This window comes from Labrus bergylta, chromosome 2, assembly GCF_963930695.1.
Source record: "Labrus bergylta chromosome 2, fLabBer1.1, whole genome shotgun sequence".
In the NCBI taxonomy this organism is placed as follows: domain Eukaryota; kingdom Metazoa; phylum Chordata; class Actinopteri; order Labriformes; family Labridae; genus Labrus; species Labrus bergylta.
This window is the reverse complement of record NC_089196.1, coordinates 6,116,298-6,135,827: the sequence shown is the minus strand read 5'-3', so window position 1 is coordinate 6,135,827 and position 19,530 is coordinate 6,116,298. Positions and strand designations below refer to the sequence as shown.

The 19,530-nt window shown below is 41.2% G+C and overlaps 1 protein-coding gene across 1 annotated transcript in view; it reads right to left on the bottom strand.

The window, feature by feature from the left end:
* Window positions 1-4,947: 4,947 nt before the first annotated feature.
* Window positions 4,948-19,530, bottom strand: part of cacna1ba (calcium channel, voltage-dependent, N type, alpha 1B subunit, a) — a 180,362-nt gene continuing 165,779 nt past the window's right edge. Inside the window, exons 46-49 of the mRNA XM_065963302.1 lie at window positions 16,475-16,513; window positions 15,879-16,119; window positions 13,944-14,161; window positions 4,948-11,883 (exon numbers count right to left, since the gene is read on the bottom strand). Of these exons, the coding sequence (XP_065819374.1) occupies window positions 11,329-11,883; window positions 13,944-14,161; window positions 15,879-16,119; window positions 16,475-16,513 (1,053 nt within the window). The 3' untranslated portion in view covers window positions 4,948-11,328. The remainder of the gene's footprint in view (window positions 11,884-13,943; window positions 14,162-15,878; window positions 16,120-16,474; window positions 16,514-19,530) is intronic.

Here is a 19,530-nt window from a genome sequence, read left to right as displayed (position 1 = left end):
AGAAAAAGAGGTTGTTGTAGGGTGAGTTAAATCCTTCTCGATGCAGCTGGGTCTGCGGAGACAGCGAGATCTGAAGGTGTCCTACAGTGAGGGCAGGGGGAGTCTGATCATATTTTTTGTGCTGTGTTAATGACTCTATGAAGAGCCTCCCTGTCTGCTGCTGGGCAGTTGGCATACCATGCTGTAACATTTGGCATAGCCCACTCCCAGTCAAAGATAATCCCCTTAAAAGTGCTTGAATGTGCCATGGACAGGGTTACACTATTGTAAAAAAAATAAAATAAAACATTTCCTACAAAGAGAACATTATAGAGTTACATCGCTCTATTCAAAGCTGTCAGGCTCCATTTTCCTCTCACAACACAGTGGTAGCTGGTCCTCCACTTTCATGACCGCTAAGTTTGTCCATGTTAGGCCCTGCGTCCACAGACAGCGCTTTTTGCACTTCTCACCAGCGCACATTGTTGCTAGGTTACAAATGTTAACTTCTGCTTCCCTCTGTAATGTCTGTGTGTGTGGTTTTAGATAGCTCTGTGTGCTTAATGTTAAAACAATGTAAAGGAGTCATGACCTGGCATCAGCAGCAGCTCTACACCTGGAAATCGTACCCTTGAAAAGACGAGTCGGACTAGAGTCTGATTGTCGACAGAGGATGTTGTAAGTCCCACCTCATCACGACTCTGATTGGCCTGTGAGGGAGAAGTGACATTGACGAGCGCAGTGCTGTCCCAAAAGTTGAACTGTTTTCAACTAAGGGAGCTGAGGACAGCAACAACAAACAGCAGAGGCTGAGCGCTGAAAACACTGAACTACTTGGTTTTGTATTAAAAACCCGTGAACACAACAGAAATCATCATGCAGGACGACAGTTTAAACCTAAAAGGAGCAGATGTAACGCCATGATTAGCACCTCCTTTCACCGTTTTCAACGGGATTATCAGAGTAAAGGAGAAACGGTGAGAGGACACATGACACCAACAATGCAGTCATTGAACGTCCCATGTGGGTATCTGCTTTGAACTGACACAAGAATCTGTTCTTCTGTGGACTGTACCAACACTGAGGGATCTTTGATGTTTCATCGGTAAGTTTAATGTGTGCTTTGGTTAGCAGAGAAGGGGCGAGGTGTCAATTCAGCGGATACTCCGGCCAGTTCCCTTCTTCACATGTCTGACTCTAAATAACATCACCAGTACAATAATTCAGCATCTGTCGTGGGGGGTGTTTTGGCTTCACTTTTGAACAATGGAAGCAGATGGAGACGCTTTGTCCATATTAACATACAGTCAATAGTTTTGACAATGAAGCAAGAGCTTTATATGCCACAGTGTCCTGAGAACAGGATTCAAGCAGCACAAGTAAATCAACACAAAGGTGTGCGGAGGGTTTAAAATGATGGGTTCAACAAACTTATAGTATCTGCCTTCACAAGAAGCCTCACTCACACAGATAACTTTAGAAAACTGCTACAAAATGGAACTAGGCCTCAAATTATTCAGCTATTGGAGCGACACTCAAGTCACATATTTATGTCCCACAGTTAATAACCAGTATCATGGTCAATATTTATCAAGTTCTTAACAAAGACACTGACCTTGAAGCTGACCGAAAACACTTTGAGTCTGAACTTTTATCACACAAGAGAATTCAAGAGAAAATGTTCAATATATGGACATAAATGTCACAAAACAACTTCCCAAAGCTCAGACTACATGTGCAGCACATGTAGAAGTGGGAGCAGACAGTCAACTTGAAAATGATGTACAGACATATGTTTAAAAAAATGCATTTATAAGTGCTTAACTTGATCTTCTCAAGGTACAGTCAGCAGGTTAAACAGGAGCAGGTTTACGTGCTGCAACAGCTGCTCTCAGTGGAAGAAGCTGGTACTACAAGTCAGTATCAAAGCAGCATCTGCAATGTCACATTTTTCATAAAATACAAGATTTCAGATCATTTTTAGGGATACATTATCTTTAAGAGCTACGAATAAATAGAAATAATCGCACACCCATAAATAATATGCAATTCGGACTATCAGCTCAATTAAGCCGATAAGACATTTCCTTTTTAAGATTTTATTGAATCTTCGTGAATTTAGCAGAAACTTGAGTGTACTGACGACTTACAACGGAGTTTCAAAGACACCCCCCCCCCCCCCCCCCGTGTAATCCACTACCATATTTTTTATTATTTCATATTTGAACAAAATCGTTTAGTTCTCTTTAGAAATGATAATGCCATTACACACAAAGGTGTGTCTTACCTGTTGTCTGAAAACTCCACGGGTTCCCTGAAGGCATCACGTCCGCAGCATATCCAATAAAGTAAAAATTAACCAACAAAAACTGGACTTTGCCTATTAAAAACATACTTCCGTTTTATTGTCTCCAAGAAAATAAATATCTGAAAGCGAAAGAATTTAAAATTATCGAGGTTAAAATATTTTATCCAGTAGCCTATAAGTTTCTTTTTGAGTTTGTTTCAATGAGTCCGCTGCTACCTTTCCATCATGAGGCATGAACTGCTCAAATCAGCTTTTTACTGGTGCGGGTAGGACTTCCTGCCAAGAGTTTCAAAACAAAACTCATCTATGAATTAAATATTAAATTTGGCATTTGACAAAGGCAATGGAGCCATATTACTTTAATAATATATTAACAGGAACACGTTCAAATGTCGATAAAAATAAAAACCTACTTCGTAAGAATGGTGTATGTGTGTGTGTTTTAATTTTGTTGTCCACCACCACCTTCCTTTTCCTCTAACTTGACATTTTACCAAGCGTTTGAAGAGATTCCCACCTGGTGAGCTCTTGCCCCCACCCTCACAGCACCCTCACAGCAAAGACTGATTGGAAAAAGATTTTTGCTTAGCTGCATTTTTTTAAAAGCAGGATCCAAATAAGCACAATAACACAATAACACACACGATTGCAATACAATCCATTTTGAATACTAGCCTCAGTATATTCCTGTATAATTTTACATATTTACTGTTTGAAATATTTTTTACATTTTATTTGTATTTTATTGTTCTTTTTTGAAATACCCTTACTTTGTTACTATTTTATTATATTGATATATTGATTTATAGCCTTGTAAAAGGAGCCAAACCTTAAACGTTTTTCACACATATGAACCAACATTTGGAGTAACAATAAACATCTTGAATCTTGATCAACATTTTCAGTGACTATTAGTCGGTGTGAAGCCTTAGCCATCTTTATGGCTTTATTATTAGTTATGAGTATGAGTTTCTGCTTCAGAACCCTGAGACAGATCATTCCTCTCACCACCCAATCAGGAGGTAGAAATCACACCAGGAGCAAATTAAATCTAAAAATGGTGTCGAGGTTGAACAACAATCCTCTCTGTGTTTAACCTTGGTGAGAAAAATGGCCAAGGATAACAGAGCAGGCTGTTTAACACAATAATATTTCCATATATTAAAGGTTTGCTACATTCTGTCATGGCTGAACACACCACCAGCTTAATTTCCCTTTTGGTAACAGCTTCACTGCTCTTCTTCAGCTGTAACATCGCCAAAAAGTCAGGGAGGGAGCAGAGCTAAGATTAGCAGAGGCTAGCAAGTGATGCTGAAGCTAAAGCTAGAGAGCAAGAAGATAGAGACACAAATTAAACTTAAACTAGCCAGCTTAGCATTATTAAGTAGAAGAGTTAAGTGTAAAAATCAGCAGGAACTCCTTCACAGATAACTCATCTTCTTGCTCAGAGATCAAAAAAGCCTGTTTCCATATCCCCCCTGTCAGATATCAATGCACTGTAAAGGCCCTCTGCGCGTCACAAACTCACTTTGTACCCTTTAGCCTCCTCAGGCTCTTCACTTACTCCGATGTGAACTAACCTGCACAATACAAGAAATACATAGTGATGTTAAAAGACCTGGAAAGCCCACTTTGGGTGGTGATATAGGGCAGTGGTTCTCAACTGGTGGGTCTGGACCCAAAAGAGGGTCATGGAGCTGTTTTCAGTTGGTTGCCAATGTGTAGCACTTTTTTAAACAAGGTCCAAACTGCACCATTTTTCTGCGAAAAACAAAAAGAATGTGGGTTGTGATTTTTCACTGGTCTAGGGCACAAAGGACTTTAACCAAGGTATCATTTTAACCCACCCCAATCTTATTTCTGAAGTTAACTAACATTTCATGCTAAAACCAAACCAAAAAGAACGTTCCAATTAAACCCCAAAGCGTTGTGACGAAGCATTGGTATCTCTTGACCTGGGATGAGAACATGTCGTAGTAAATCACAACTTTTTGCACCGAAGCATAATTCCCAAGTACTGGGGCAAAGAGAAGATAGCGAGCAGGCTGACACAGGTAACGAAGAACCTTGACAGACTTATTAAGATGGAGGCAAAGCACTAGAAGTTGACAGATGTTTCATTGAAATCTGTGTAGAAAGTGTTGCTTTTATAGCGAGTGGTATGAATAGGTGATAAGGCAATGTGTGCAAACATCTGTCTCAGGGTGCCTTGATGGAGTTTATCAGGAGCAGAGCCTTTTAGAGGGTGCAGCATGTGTAATATCTTTGTCACACCAGACATTTTTTTAAGGTTTACTTTTGGGCTTTTCATGCCTTTAATTGAGATAAGACAGTGGATAGAGACAGAAATCAGGAAGGGAGAAGGAGTGGGGAACGACAGGCAGGAAAGGAGCCACAGGTCAGATTCAAACTCGGGCCGTCCGCTTGAAGAACTATGGCCTCCAGTCCGTACACTAACCACTAGGCTACTGGCTACTAGCGCCCATACACCAGACATTTTGACCTGTTAGCTTGTTCCACTTACCTGATGAAGACCAAAAACCAAGACATTGAAGAAAACCACAGCAGTAAAATGAACATCCTAATCACACAATAATCTAGTAGATTGAATAAAACAGCTGCATATTAACACACAAATAATTCAGCGAGTCAAAGACGACTTCATTTCATCCTGTTTTTTATTTCAATGAGCTTCGCTTCATACAAAATGTTTAATGTAGAAACAACTGCAGAGTTCAAAGTCTGGCCAAGAAACATAAAATCAGGCAAACAAACATTTCACTGAATCCCAAATAAAGGAATGTTCCAGCTTTGCTGCACAGGGGGGGGACCGTCAACAACGTTCAATACTGTGTTTTTTAAATAGAAATCTGTCTTTACGGCAAACCCCACAGTTTATATCAAATATTAAAAATCAACAACAAAATAACACATGGTATCTAAAAGTACTAAGTTTTTCTACATGCACATACATTGTTAGAACATGCAAACATTTTCATTTTTGTCAAGTAAAAGCCACATCTACACTGCCAATGGTATGCAGATAAAGAGACTGGATCACTTGTAATGTTTGGTGGCAGATAGGTCCAGACGAGGGCACAGGTACGTTTCCTTTGTTGCAATACAGAGGACGCATAGTTGAAAAGGTAAAGGTATTTTGTTGATTTTCTTTTGTTGCCACAACGGAAACAGAATATTAAGAATAACCAATGCATCTGCAGAAAAATGTATTCTGTCTTTAAAAAAAAAGTAATCCATGTATACATATGAACCCCCCCTCCCCCACCCCGTTTTGAGCTGTTTGAAGTTGCCGTTCCAGGTAAGTATTCTGCATGCAAATATATGTGTAAAGTTTCTGTAATCCTAAATAATCTGTTTCTTGTCTACACTTTGTGCCTTTTTGCATTTTTTTCACGTTTTTTTTTTTCCCACAGTATTTTCTATAAAACATTTGGTCACAATCATGCTGAAGCCTGAATCTGAAGAGACCAGCATGTAAAGCTACAGAACGGATGGACAAATGGGTTTGTCTTGTTGCATAGCCCTACTCTCATGTCTTTCAGTTTGTGTCTGGCCCCTGCAGTGTGTGTGTGTCGCGGTGAAGAAACGAGGTCCCTGTCAATCCCATACAACCTGCTGAGGGTTCACAAATACCTTCCAGCCACACAGCTCATGAGAAAGGTTTAAACCTCCTCCGTATGTTGCAGACTACTGCGATGTGTAAACAGCATTGGATGAAAACTAAATTAAAGACAAGTAACAGAAACAAATATCATGTTTTATAAAACGACAGCTGGAGAATTTCCTCCTTCAAAGTTGACCAGAAGTGGAAGTCAGTGAGACAGCCATTCATTTTTTAACCATTAATAGTGATAATCTGTATTATTCAGTGCACTGCAGGAGTTGTTTGGTAATCAATCTTTAGGAAAGTATTACTTTATCTAGTTCTGCAGTGCCTGATTGATTATTTTAACATACACATATCCTATTCATCACAGTTGTTTTCCTCTGACATCATGTTCAGGGTGAAAAGCTCAAATGATACCGGCTATTTTCCAGGTTTGTACTTTCATATATGTAAGAAATCTGAAAAGTTGACATCAATTCACCGTTTCAATATTCATCAGAACTGGAGAGTCAATTGGTTGTGAAAATCCAGAGGGACATTGGGAAAATTTTAATTTGAGGAGAAGAAGATATGCCCGCACACTCGCTCAATACCACATGATAATCATATCCTGTAGAAGACATCTGGTCGAAACGATGAGATTCTATATACTTTTTGTGGCATGGAGCAAGTATGCGGAATATCTTCCTCCTGCTACTTTTTTATATTTCCATATAAAACAGCCCACATCTAATTCACAGCCACTTCCTAGCTATTATTACAATTAGTTTGAAAGTGGCCTAATGCTAACATTAGCTGTTGAAGCTAATAAGTGATCAAACTTTTAATTTTAACAAGTAACACATTTTGGTGTTGAATAATGAAAGTCACAAAACTGCAGTTCTTTGAGTGTCCACTAGAGACCTACTGCCAAAGGCTCTTAAGCTCCATTAACACCCATATCAAAGTGTAAATTCTGACAGACAAAATAAACATCTTTAAGGCCTGGTTCAAGAAATATATTTGGTATCAGTGGCTCATGTCTTTATTGGCGCACACTGAACGAGGAGTGAATTTTCTCATAACTCTATCGTTTTGATTACATTAAGGCTAATAGTTGTGAAAAATAAGGGGTGTGGCTGAGTATATTGACAGGTAGGCAAAGGGTAGCTGTTGGTTAGGAGGCCCACTTCAGCTCCACCTCTAGGTTGACCAAAAGTTAGTTTGAAGCAGCATTTGCAATATGGCAACTGCCATTGTTGAGCTTCAAAACTCCACTTCAGAAACCAATAGATGACATCACTGAGACTACGTCCATGTTTTATACAGTCTTTGATTTTTCTTTTTTAAACCTCAAAATAAGGTAATATATCAGTCTGGATTTTTTTAATGTCCTTTTACTGTACTGTCTTTACAGTTGCTGATGAATCCAACTTGAATACGGTAGGAGGAATATGGCTGCCATTTGAATTTGGTGTACCTCTAATTACACCCCCTACCTCTACAGTATTTTTGTTTCAAAACGTTTCAATAATGACTTTTAAAAAGCCAACACATTGTCAATTGTCTCAACTTCTTCCTTTCAAATCTTGGTGTGATTGTGAACATATCAGCTGTGTCCCAAGTCTTACCATCATACTGATAGTTACGATGTACTAGAGATATGATGTTTGATATATTAGGTTATTGGTAACAGTTTATGTACAGAAAAGTATCAGTGCAGAAATGCCAAAGATTCACAAACTCCCTCCGAAGCAGTGTCAACATTACATAACATGTACCCCAGAAAGGAAGTTGATATTTACATTGTGAATTGGGATGTGACAAAAGTAAAGGTCATCAAAAAAGTTTACTGATTTGAGAGTCCTTGACAGAAAAACAACCCACTGGTTATTCAGTGTGTTTAATCTGAGAGAGCTTCTTGTACCACACATTGAAGCTCTCCTTAAAAGGGTTTCACTTTTACATTGCACTTAAAGCACGAGAAAAAGACAAGCAGATTTAGGATGTATGACATCTTTGAACATCCTGTCTTACTTGTTCGTCCAGAGCAAACAAGCTACATTTACCTGCATAGAGCCAGTATGTGGTACTGAATTGGGACACAGCTAAAAAAAAATGCCACCATGTTGAAGTATGAAATCCAAAAAAAAAAAAAATATTCTGCTGCTGCAGACCTCATGTCCCGGGTCGCACAGATTCTTGTATGCCTGATGTGCTTTCTCATTGGCTCCCATTGGGTCAACTTTTTGGATATGCTGGCTAAAGAGAAACCTAATGAACGTCCAGTTTGTATAACAATAGCAATGTAGTGGATCCACAATTATGAAATACCAAATAATTTTTTTTGTAATCTTAATTACCAATTACTTTAAATGTTTCCCCTAAAGTTAAGACCTAGATATTTTTTTAAACTGTCCTGGGTGAAATCGAAACAGCATCGTTGTGACGCTCACAGAGCTCAACAAACATCCTGCCAAACTTTGTGGTTGAAATGTTTTTGTTTTGTTTCTCAGCCTGAACTATCTGGAGATGAAACCACCAGTTATCAATAACAAACAGGAAAAAACAAACAGGAAAACAACAAACTGAACGTAGAAATGCAAATGATATGTTTAACAGTAGATGTACACACCAGTGTTGGTTGTTAATCCACACACATACACACACTCACAGGGCCTGTTGTGACCTAAATATGCATAAAGACTCCGACTGGATCCCTCTTTTGCTACTCTGGGTCCAAAATCAGGAAGTGCACGCCCTCTAATCCTCCTCCCTTGCTTGTGCTTGCAAGGCTCAGCTTCTTACCATCCTTATGAAATACAAAAACAATAAACCCTACTGGGTGGTCAGGGCAGATAGCCGACCGTCAAAACATGCAGAATGTGTTATTTGCATTAATGTTACTGGATCTATGGTATATATTTATGCAGAGTTTTAAATGCTCGCATGGCGGTTCCGTAAAGTTGATTCTTGCTCCCCGACCCTTCGCTTGATTTTATGGTTGATAAAAATAAAAAAAAGATAATATGATCGACTGCCATGAGGTCATTTTCCATCTTAAGTGTTATCATTCCTCTGCTTGCAGATAAGGCTTCCTGTACAACATGTTTTCCTGCAGAGCTACAAACAGAATGAATCAAACATCTACACCGAAGTGGATGCATTAGAAAACAGTTGACGTTGCATTTTTTTTTTTTGTTTTCTTCTTCTACAGTATATCTAAAAGGAGAGGCACTTTGTTTGAAAACATCGCAAAGAAGTCTGTAAGAAACATTAGACCTGAAACGATGGCAAACCGTAAGCAGTTCACACTAAAACACATCCTTGTTTTTTTTTGTTTTTTTCACGTCATACAAAAAAATGCACACAATGAAAAGACAACATCTACAAGGAACTCTGATAGAAAACAAATCAGTCAGTCGGATACTTTCTCACTCACATGCATCGCTTTTTTCTCTTCAAATCTGGAAGAAAACAAAACAATCACGGCTGTCCGTGTGACAACACGTCATCTGTTCGACCGACACAGAGGGAATGTCGTAAAGGATTAGGCATCATCATGGAATGGTAAAAGTCCGTAACTAAAGAACACACAGCTGTTTGTACAGTGACATAAAGTCTCATTTCACTAACCTACTTTTTGTCCTGTTTTCATCACTTTCTGTTGACTCCGCCATAGAGACTCCCAAACGCTCCACAGCTACTGTCAGAGAGTTCATTTAAAGCTTTTAATAACAAGCCTGACAGACAGCAGGTTGTGCTGTGTTCTATTATAATGGTTTACAACAACAGATGTGTAAATTAAGCAGCTGATTCAGAAACTCATCGTGTGTGTGGTGTTGTCTCCAGCCTGATTCCTTTTATGGTGTTAAGGGTTTCCTTTTGTATTACTGTGTATGTATGCTTAGTGAACAGATATCTACATATGAATGCAGACACTTCAGGTGAAGGAGAAGATGGCTTTGTATGTCAGACGTGCAGATGTCTTGTAGTTCTTTTACACATGCACAAATGTCCTGAAATGTTTTGGATGAGCTGCATGTGTGAGCGTAAACAGACACATGTTTCACTCTGACTTAACCCTGACTTTTTCTACGAGCTCAGAAGTGTGATCTCTGCGCATGTAACTAAACATCTTCATTATGTTTTCCTGTTTTTAAGAATGTTCTTCCCCACTCTTTTAAAAATATTTTTAATATATAGAACTACCTATACCGTTGATATAAAAGCAAAAATTGTCATTATAGTGGTCGACTCTGTTCCTTTATTTGCCACTTCCTCAACGTTCTTTGGATGTCATGTCTTAGGGAAAGTCTTTTAATTTTTTAAAATTTTCTATTTTTTTTTTGAAATTGTCAGGAGTGCAAATGTAGTGATGTCTTCTGATAAGCAGTCAGGGAAGTATTGACCAATCACAACTGAGCATGCTTTGTGTGTGGGGAGCAGAGAGATGGAAGACAAGAATCAAACTTTTTAGAAATTCTGCATTTTTACTGCAGATAACAAACAGGTCATATCCTTATCCCTTAACTCCAACACCAAGTCAGACTTTGACAGTAGCCGGTAGATTGAAGAAGTTTTCGCCCTGATATCTGAATACTTATCCGGGCATAAGAGTGACGGCACCAGAAGCCCAGAAATACTGGCAGTTACCCACAGATTCTAATTTTTTATCAGACATAAGCCGATTGGCTCAAAGAGGGTTGTGTCTATGATGTATAGGTTTACGTAGGGCTGCTAGAAAATGTGGATTTGGTGTAAACAGTGATCTATAGTAAGCATAGATTACATCATAGCTTGTAGGTCTTTGCTTAATAAACTCAGGCAGGTTTACAGAACAGGTTATAAAGCCTGCAAACATAATCTACAGTTTAAACTGCAGAAACACCTGAAGCTTTTGGAATTTGTGAATTGCTTTTAGCAAAAGTAGTCAAAAAGTTAGCGGCTGAGAATTCAACCTTACTCGAAGAATTGTGTTTGGAGTGAAGCAGCTTGTACAGTGCAAACAACTAGGTTTATTCAGTGTGGTTTATTTACATCCAAAAGATGTCTTTGGATCTTTTCTTCTAGGTTACTCTGATCTTAATGTCTAGTCGGGGTCTTTCATGTAAAGCGGTTTGAGAGTCAATGGTGTTGTCAACAAAAGCATGACGTCTAAGCAATCCAAACATCTGTAACACGTCTGATATTGAAAAAAGGTTTACTCTTCTCTTTTACGATGCTACGTGCCCTTTGATAAAGACAAACCTTTTTTTGTTCACATTCATATTTTTCCCGCTGCTCCCTGTTGAGATCTCCTCCCTAACATCACCTCTCCATGTTAGGATTCCAACACACACAGTGACGATGTAAACTAAAGCCTTCAAAGAAGATGATAAAACTCATCACAATTCCTCAAAAATGCATTAAAAAAGTTGGTTTAAAAGCCATGCTAGCACCATTCGTCCTCCTCTGCCTCCTGGTAATACCTGGGTGACCTGCTGCCAGAACCCGGGCTGCTGCTGCCCCCGAAGCTGAAATGATACCCGTTAGGCACCCCGAGGTTCTGCTGCGGAGCGGGGAGCAGGGCTCCCGTCGGGTGAGGCAGTGCGGTCCGAGAGGAGCGTCTGGCGTGGGGGCCGGGGGACAGCGACCCAGAGTCCTCGAAGACGTCCAGCTGGTCCCGCAGGCTGCCGTAGAGGCTGTCCAGGGCCTCGCCTTGGCCCTGGCCTAGAAAGGGCTCGGAGCTGATACGAGTGACGGGGCAGGGGACGTGACGGGAGCCGCTGTGACGGAGGGCGTTGTGCTCCGACAGGCCACGGCTCAGCCGGCCGGGACTCAGAGAGGCCTGGCTGGACACAAAGTGCACGGGGGAAGAGTTGGCAGTCTTGTAGGCCACCCCGGGCCGCGGGGTGAGGGGGGTCTGGGGGAGCTGCCGGCGTCCGCGGCTTGGCGTGCTAGAACTGGAGCTCAGAGCCACTGGGCTGCCTCTAACCCAACCACTGCCCTGGATGAAAATTGAACAAGCAATTTGAAACGATAGGAGAATGATGGAAAATACGTGACAGAGGAAGGAGGAAAAAGGAAAGGAAACAAGGCCACCGAGGAAAGGACAGGAAGACACAAACATTCGACATGAGATGACCCCAACGATAACAGAGAACAAACAGAACAACGACAGAGAAGACAGAATGGTGCGGTGATGTCCGACAGATGAAATGGATGGGAAATGATGAAAAGAGAAAAGTGGGAAAAGAAGTGAAAGGCCATGAGAGGCTGCACTGAAGCAGACAGAGGAGAAAGAAGCAGTAAGAACATGCAGAGAGATCCCAGTAAAACTTTAACAAAGTCTGTATTCTGCAGGTTTTTTTCTTTCTAAACTGCCTCTCTTACAACATCCACTGCTGCATCCTAACGTTTAATGTGAAGGCATGAAGGACTCTGACAATGATGTAGTGCTCGGGTCATTGTGGCTCTCCTCTGATATGAACAAGCTCAGGTGAACCAAGAGGCCTCTAGTTTCACAGAGACAAAGGTTTGTGCTTGATTACACTGATGTGCTGTGTGTTTAGTGTGCGTAAAGTGTCTGACCCAAACTGTTGATCCTTCAAAATCTATATCTCTAAAAATCACCTAACAATAATATTTAGAAGAAGCCCCTTAATCCAAGTTGGGCCTATATTTGTTGAAACTGCACAGACTGATATATCTCATAGGGGCCCAGTTAGTTTTGTCATGGGTTTCCCTGGAGGCCCCACATGGGTTAGCCTAGATGAGTCAATAAAGGGCCTTTGATGTGCTCCATACAGGCTCATATGGGCAGATTGAGACCACTTTGGACATAACCAGTGTCCATGTTTGCTGTCCGAAGTGTCTACTCATTTCGGGATCATGTTCCACAAAGGCGTTTGTTTTGCGCTGGCAGCACCAATATTTTAATACAACATTCAGTGTTTTCAGTGCTCAGCGTACCAAGTGCAAAGACACCCTCAGAGTCAGCTGTGTTTTTGTCGCTGGTCTAACAGCACTATCAGGGCAAAACTGTTTTTTTTGGAACAGCTCGTCAAATTTCAATGCTCCCTTACTGAATAATGTAAATCAATAAGGGATGGGACTTCTGATATCAGCTTTGTAAACAACAATGGCGAAGGAGAAACTAATTTAACTCCTTGTTTTGAGGGTACAATTTCCAGGTCTACTGCTAATGCCAGGACATGATTCATTTACACTGTTTTCATGTTTTCTTGGTGATATTTCCTTAAATAAAGAAAAATATTCAGCACACCGCAGTATTAAAATAAATAGATCTAACTGTCACTCCCAACGTTCCCCAAAAGCCAGCTGAGCACATGACCAGGTAAATTTAGGCTCTACTTGGACATGATTGTAGGATCCTGACTTCTGAACCAGGCCCCACCTTATATCTGTGATCTGCTAACTCCATACAGTATGAGCCAGCAGGGCCATACTAGTGGTATCTATTGGTTACACTATGGTGCCTTGTTTTATCACTTTGTAACTTGATTAAGTAAAGGAAGTAGATATGGTGAGTATTATTACTATCTGGCTAAAAAAAAAATGGAGCACATTGAGTGGACACCAGGGTTTTCTACAAGTAGAAGTTGTACAGAGGACGTCTTTTTGTGAGGAAAGTACAATTCTTAAATTCTGATTGAATTATATTTTATGAATTTGTGGATATTTGTCAGATGCTGACGGGAAACAGAAGAATCCTCTCAGCTGAGTGCACACACTCATATTCATGTAGTCTTGTAAACACAGGTATTAAACATTACATCGATGGTCTTTCTGTTACCCTGCTGCTCTGCCATGAAACTAAAGGCCTCCACCTGAAATGATTGTCAATTTGAGGAGGTTCCACACAGGTTTTACTGTAATAATATTCAAAGCAGCGATAGATTTTAAAGTTTTGACTCCTCTAGTTCTTATTTTGATAATAATAGTAAACACTCAGGTAAACTTTATACTCATTAAACTGTTCTGATATCTCCGTCACCTGGTCTACAGCCTGGTCTGCTCCTATTCTACCTGCCCGTGCTCTCCCACCTGCTTGTTGCTGGTTTCCTGCCCCTCGCTGGGGGAGACGGCACAGCTGGCGGTGGCTGATTTGGTGTGGCAGTGTTCCCGGCTGCAGTAGCGGTCACAGGAGTAGTAGCGTTGTTTATCCGCAGAGGAGGGGTGATGTTTCCTCTCGTGGGAGCGTCCCCGGTCATGTGCGCGCTCTCTGGAGGCAGCCGGGTCAGACGCTGGCTCCCCTGCAGCTCCTGTGGAAAAGGACAATGCAGGGTGAAAGCTGATGTCTCTGAAGAATTCATGAATATTTTCAAATGTCTTTTTACCAGAATATTGATTGTGTTATACCGGAGAAAATATACAATTAATCCTGCATTATAACCTTGTCACAATATAATAACTGGTGTGCATAAGATATTAACTTGTGAACACAATATAAAACAAAATTAAAAATACAATTTAAGCTTAAACAATGATCTTTTTTAAAACCTAACCACACTGTGCCAACCAAACTGTCACAGTTTGGGTTGGTTTAGCAAACAATACGATGTAAAACTCTTCAAGGTCACATATTATTATACAAAATCAATTTACCATGTTTTTCTAACACTAATATGTGTCTCTAGTCTGTCTACAACCCCCCAAATATGAGAAAAGTCCATCCTCTCCAACTTTTGCCTGCTCAACTTTTCAGCAAATGTGTGCTCAAACAGGCTGTTTGGAGATGTTCCCTTTGTGACATCACAAAGGGCAGTAGCCCCTCCCCCAGGTGGGTGATACTCCCACAGCTAGGTTTGTTTGTTTGTTTGTTCTGCCTTCTGAGTCCGCCTCTCCACCATTAACAGTTGTGCATGTTGCAAGGAAGCAAGCCACATTCCCTTCCAGAGAGGGGGCGTGGTCAGACACAGCTCATTTACATTTAAAGGTACAGGCCTGTTCTAAACAGGGCTGAAATAAAGGGGTTTATAGACATGATCAAATACAGGATCAGAGTGGATTTAGAACAAGAAACTTCACAGGCATGTTTTGGGGAGCTCTGAAACTAATTTAAATGGGTTGAGGAGGAGGAGGAGAATATGTGACTTTTAAACCCCTGAAAAAGAATTCAATACAGCCCATAAATTGTCCAGGAGCTACTTCTGTAAATGAACTGTGTCAACAGCTGAAAGTAAAGAACTGAATGGATATTTGAAGATTTCAAGCTGTACAAAAGGGGTGGACCAACAGACTAAAATATCCTTCCATAGAGTGATAACAACAGCATGGCTGACACATGGCAATTCTCATATTCTGTTTTGGGTTAAATTTACAGCTTTGCTATCTATTAATGTCTAAATGGAGTTCACATTTCACTGGTTATCTAACCCTAACTTGAAGAAAATACTTTGTAAACACTCACTTTCACACTCACACACACCGTCAATCATATTCACTGAGAGGGCTCTGCAGCAGATTTCTGACTGTAACACCAAAGAGTTTTATCCCCTCTGCTGACATTTTTTCTTTCTCCACAGCCTCACCATGCAGAGACGCTGCCAATAAATTACTGAGTTATAGACTGTTCAGTGTCTTTTATCAGAATAATGAATAGCGTGTGTGGAGCTGCAGTCTCACAGCCAGACTCAGTGAGCACTACTGATCTCTAACACAGCTGAGACCCTGCAGGGGGCACCGCTCGCTCTGTAGCACATTCATTGATGTGGGTTAGAGGTGGTTCAATGTTATACTGTTCAATGATGAGCATGAAATGATGGCTGTGACTTAAAGCAGGGACAAACATGTACACCACATATTAAAGCAAAAATCTGATTGATAGCAATTCTTTGCTGCTCTGACATTTTAGTTAAATCCCTTTTTTCAACATTCTTGCGTTTAAATGTATGGCCTTATATTGATCTTTCATGCTGTAACAGTGTTTGTAGTTGTATACTCTGCACACAGACTCTGTGAGTAGAAGAGATGACCTACCAGCAGCGCCGGGTGCTTGGCCACCAGGAGGTGTATCCAGAGACCTCTGCCTCTTCTCTCTGTCTCGTTCTCTGTCTCTGTCTTTGTCTCTGCGGTGGTGGCAGCGGTGGTGGTGGTGATGGTGGTGGGGTCGGTCCTGGTTGGGTTTCTCCAGGGTGTAGTCCCTCAGGTTGACCTCTTGGGGACGCTGTGGGGCTACGGTGGAGGCTGAGCGCTTCATGGGGCTGGCATCAGGGACAGACTGAGGGATGGGGGGAAGAGAGACCCTGAGGCTCACTGAGTTTCATGACTGACAGACATTTTACATCCAGAAGAAACATTAATACACAGCTCTGCTTTAGTCTTTGTCTACATCTGGCTTTCTTCATGTTAAAGGGTTATTCCGTTATTATTTAAACCTTTAACTGTTTGCCATGAAACAGACTGTAACTTATCCTTAAAAGGAAATGTTCCTGATCAAAGAATATCCACTCACAGTTTTTGTTTTTACACTTGTAATGTGTCTTACTTACTGGTATCATGGACTGACTCATGACCACAACATTCAGAATTGAATCCTCTAAAATTGCAAGTGCTGTGTGAGAGTTTGTACATACAGCTAGAATGGTCCCTGGAGAGTGGCGTGAGTGGCTCCGCTGTTTTGCAAGGAGAGAGAAACAAATTAGACAAACAGAAAAAAGCACATGTTCACATTACAAGGCACTTTGTAAAGAATTGTTTTATTAATATAGAACCCTGATAAGTGAGAGACAATGAGTGCATGAGCAGACTTTATTTGAATAATAGATTGACTCTCATCTTTCATCATATGGTAATACGGAGTGGTTAAGGTGCGTGTCCCATCTACAGAAGCTGCAGTCCTTGAAGCTGGCAGCCCGGGTTCAAATCCGGCCTCAGACTCTAACCACTGTCCTGTCTCTACAATTAAGGCATAAAAAAGCCCAAATAATAAATCTTAGTATTTAACTGCTTATGAAACAGATAGAAAGTAGCACTGATGCCTCTATATGACCTACAAAAGCAGATGAGACCGTCATCAACAGAAGTGAATATATCTATCCAGTTATTTGCCATATCTTTTATCACTGCCATCAGGTCACTGTTGAAGGAGACAAACAGAACACTACTGAAACACTCTTAGTTAAGACGTAATGCTTTTTACTCAGGGGTCACCAAAATTGACACAAATCAAACTACTCACAGTAGCTAATGTAGGAAACTTGCTTAAATGATGCACATTATGTTTCCAAGGTTCTTTTTTTAAAATCTATGATCTATATTCCACGTTTCACCAGCTTCCAGTAAAAGAAAAAGACGCACTGCAGGATGCAGTAGGGACATTATTCTATGTTTCTGCCCACACTTAAAACTATCTGCTTCTTTCCACACATCCCAGAGGCTCACACTTATCTCTGAGAACGTATCAGCCTTAATTCTCTCAGTTTGAGCCTGCCAGGCTTCTTATCTGGAGAAGGTCTGACAAGAACACACCGTGCAAATTAAAACAGGATTCTGCACATACTGTAATAAAAGGAGATGAAACTGCAATATCAGGATCTTAATGCCCCATATCAGCTCGGTAAGAGGAGCTGAGTGTGCTCTTTGCCTTCTGCTTGACTTCATTGAGGTTTTTCGATGCCACCAACGGCACAGCATCTTAGAGCGCACTCATACAAGGCAATCAGTACCCAGCCTGAGCACGCTTCACCCCTAAAGTCTAGTTGGTTCGACTCGTGTGAGTGCTCCGATCGGTACACTTCCTTGGCCCTGGCACGCTTGGAAGAGGTGTGCTTCGGCACTGTACGGTTCATGCATGAGCACAAGAGAAATCCCGAAGTGTTATGTCTGTGTCTGACTCAAAATAAGCCACAAAGTCAGAAAAGTAGCTGTCATGTTCTCTGTGTTGTTCTCTGATGTGCAGACACAGACTCGACAGATCATCCTTTTTTTTTTTTTTTTTTTTCGAGTCTGCCTGTCTGGTAAACTCAGCACACTTCATAATTACATAAAGCCAGGCATGTGTTGTATTACGACGTTGTACAAGAGGTAACTGTGCTCAGGCCCAGTTAGTCCTGGAGCAGTGTGAGTGCAGGTCAGCAGGGGAATGGGGGGGGGGGGGGGCAATGGTGCTTAGGCACGGTATGGGACAACTTTGCCTAGTGTGAGTGTGCCCTTAAAGAGGAGAGCAGGTGTGGACAGATTGTCGCCTCATGATCCCTGCACGGCTGAACTCGAATTAAGCGAAGCGAAAAGTAATCTGTAAAGAGTGAAAGATGTGGCGACTGAAGCTGGAGCTGCTGAGCTCAGACCACACCGTACACTTCCCATCATCCTCAGCAGCAGCAGGTAATTTTCAAAAGGCCAGCATTAATTGAATTGGCTAAAGGATTTCCTGCCCTCTTTCCAAAAGGTGAGAAAAATAAGACGGCAAGTCAACAAGGCGACGTCCCTCCCTCGCTCCTCACATCCTTTCATTAATCCCCCTCTCCAGATTCTCTCTCCTCTACTGTAACCCAATTACCATTTCCCTCTCGCCCTGATTCTTGGGCCCAAAACCATTTGAAGCGAATATCATCTTTTCGGCTGGCGGAGGGAGAAAAACGATACAGGACAAAAAGCTGGCCGCCTGCCAGCATCTAATCTGATTACCGTGGTCTTCCCCTCTGTACCGAGGGTAGGATCAACAACAGCTTCAATGTGGCTGTGAAAGGAATGCACTTTAAATGCACGAATCGATCAACATCAACATCACTCAGGAAATGAGAAGCTTATCATATTTCGTAGGATCCAGTGAAAGATTCATCTAGAGCCTTAACAGGATGAATAGTGAGTCAGAGCTTTTCAGACGACATGCTCTTTTTGTGCTTCTTTTTGTGTTGTTTCACATCAATGTGAAACTGTTCAACAACTCGCGTGTTGAAGAAACAAGGTCCCAATCACAGAGGTGTGTTTGAGTGATTTGTTGAAGAGGTGACATGAAGGTGCACTACAGCAGAACAAATGGTTACATTAGGGGGATAGACATTGCCCACTCATCAGTTGATCCACTGTAATTCTCTCAGACAGATAAAGATATAAACTTAAAAAAAGTAGTAATAAAATGTCCTGTCCTCATACCCTACTGATAAGTTACAAAAAATACCACAAGTTCCCACAATCAAAACTGCATTGACACATAAAACAGACGCAGGCTCTGTTCAGCTAGCCAGGTAGTGACAATGCTGATACCTACCCATGGCCGTAACCAGCTATGAGGTCACTGAGGTCTTGACCTCGGTAATTTTTTTCAAAAACAAGAGAGCAAAAATTGTTACCATCAATCTATGAAGCACAAGATTGCTTTTACTTTGAAAATACTCACACAGTAATACCACAAAGTTACAGCGCGCCCTACACTGCTTCTGTGTTTCTGGCTGTTCATGTAGGTTAAGGCAGTTACCTTAACACGCAGCCAACGCCTAGTTGTGGAAAAACTCAGCACGTGATCCGCAAATCATTTGCTTTGCAATCATTTGCTTTTGAAGAAAAATCTGGACGACACTATTTTCTAAACCCTGGTTACGGCCTTGTACCTATCCTACCACATGGACCCTATTGGCCCCCAGTCTGAACCATGTAGACTGATGGGAAGCTAGAGCCGGAATATCACTGG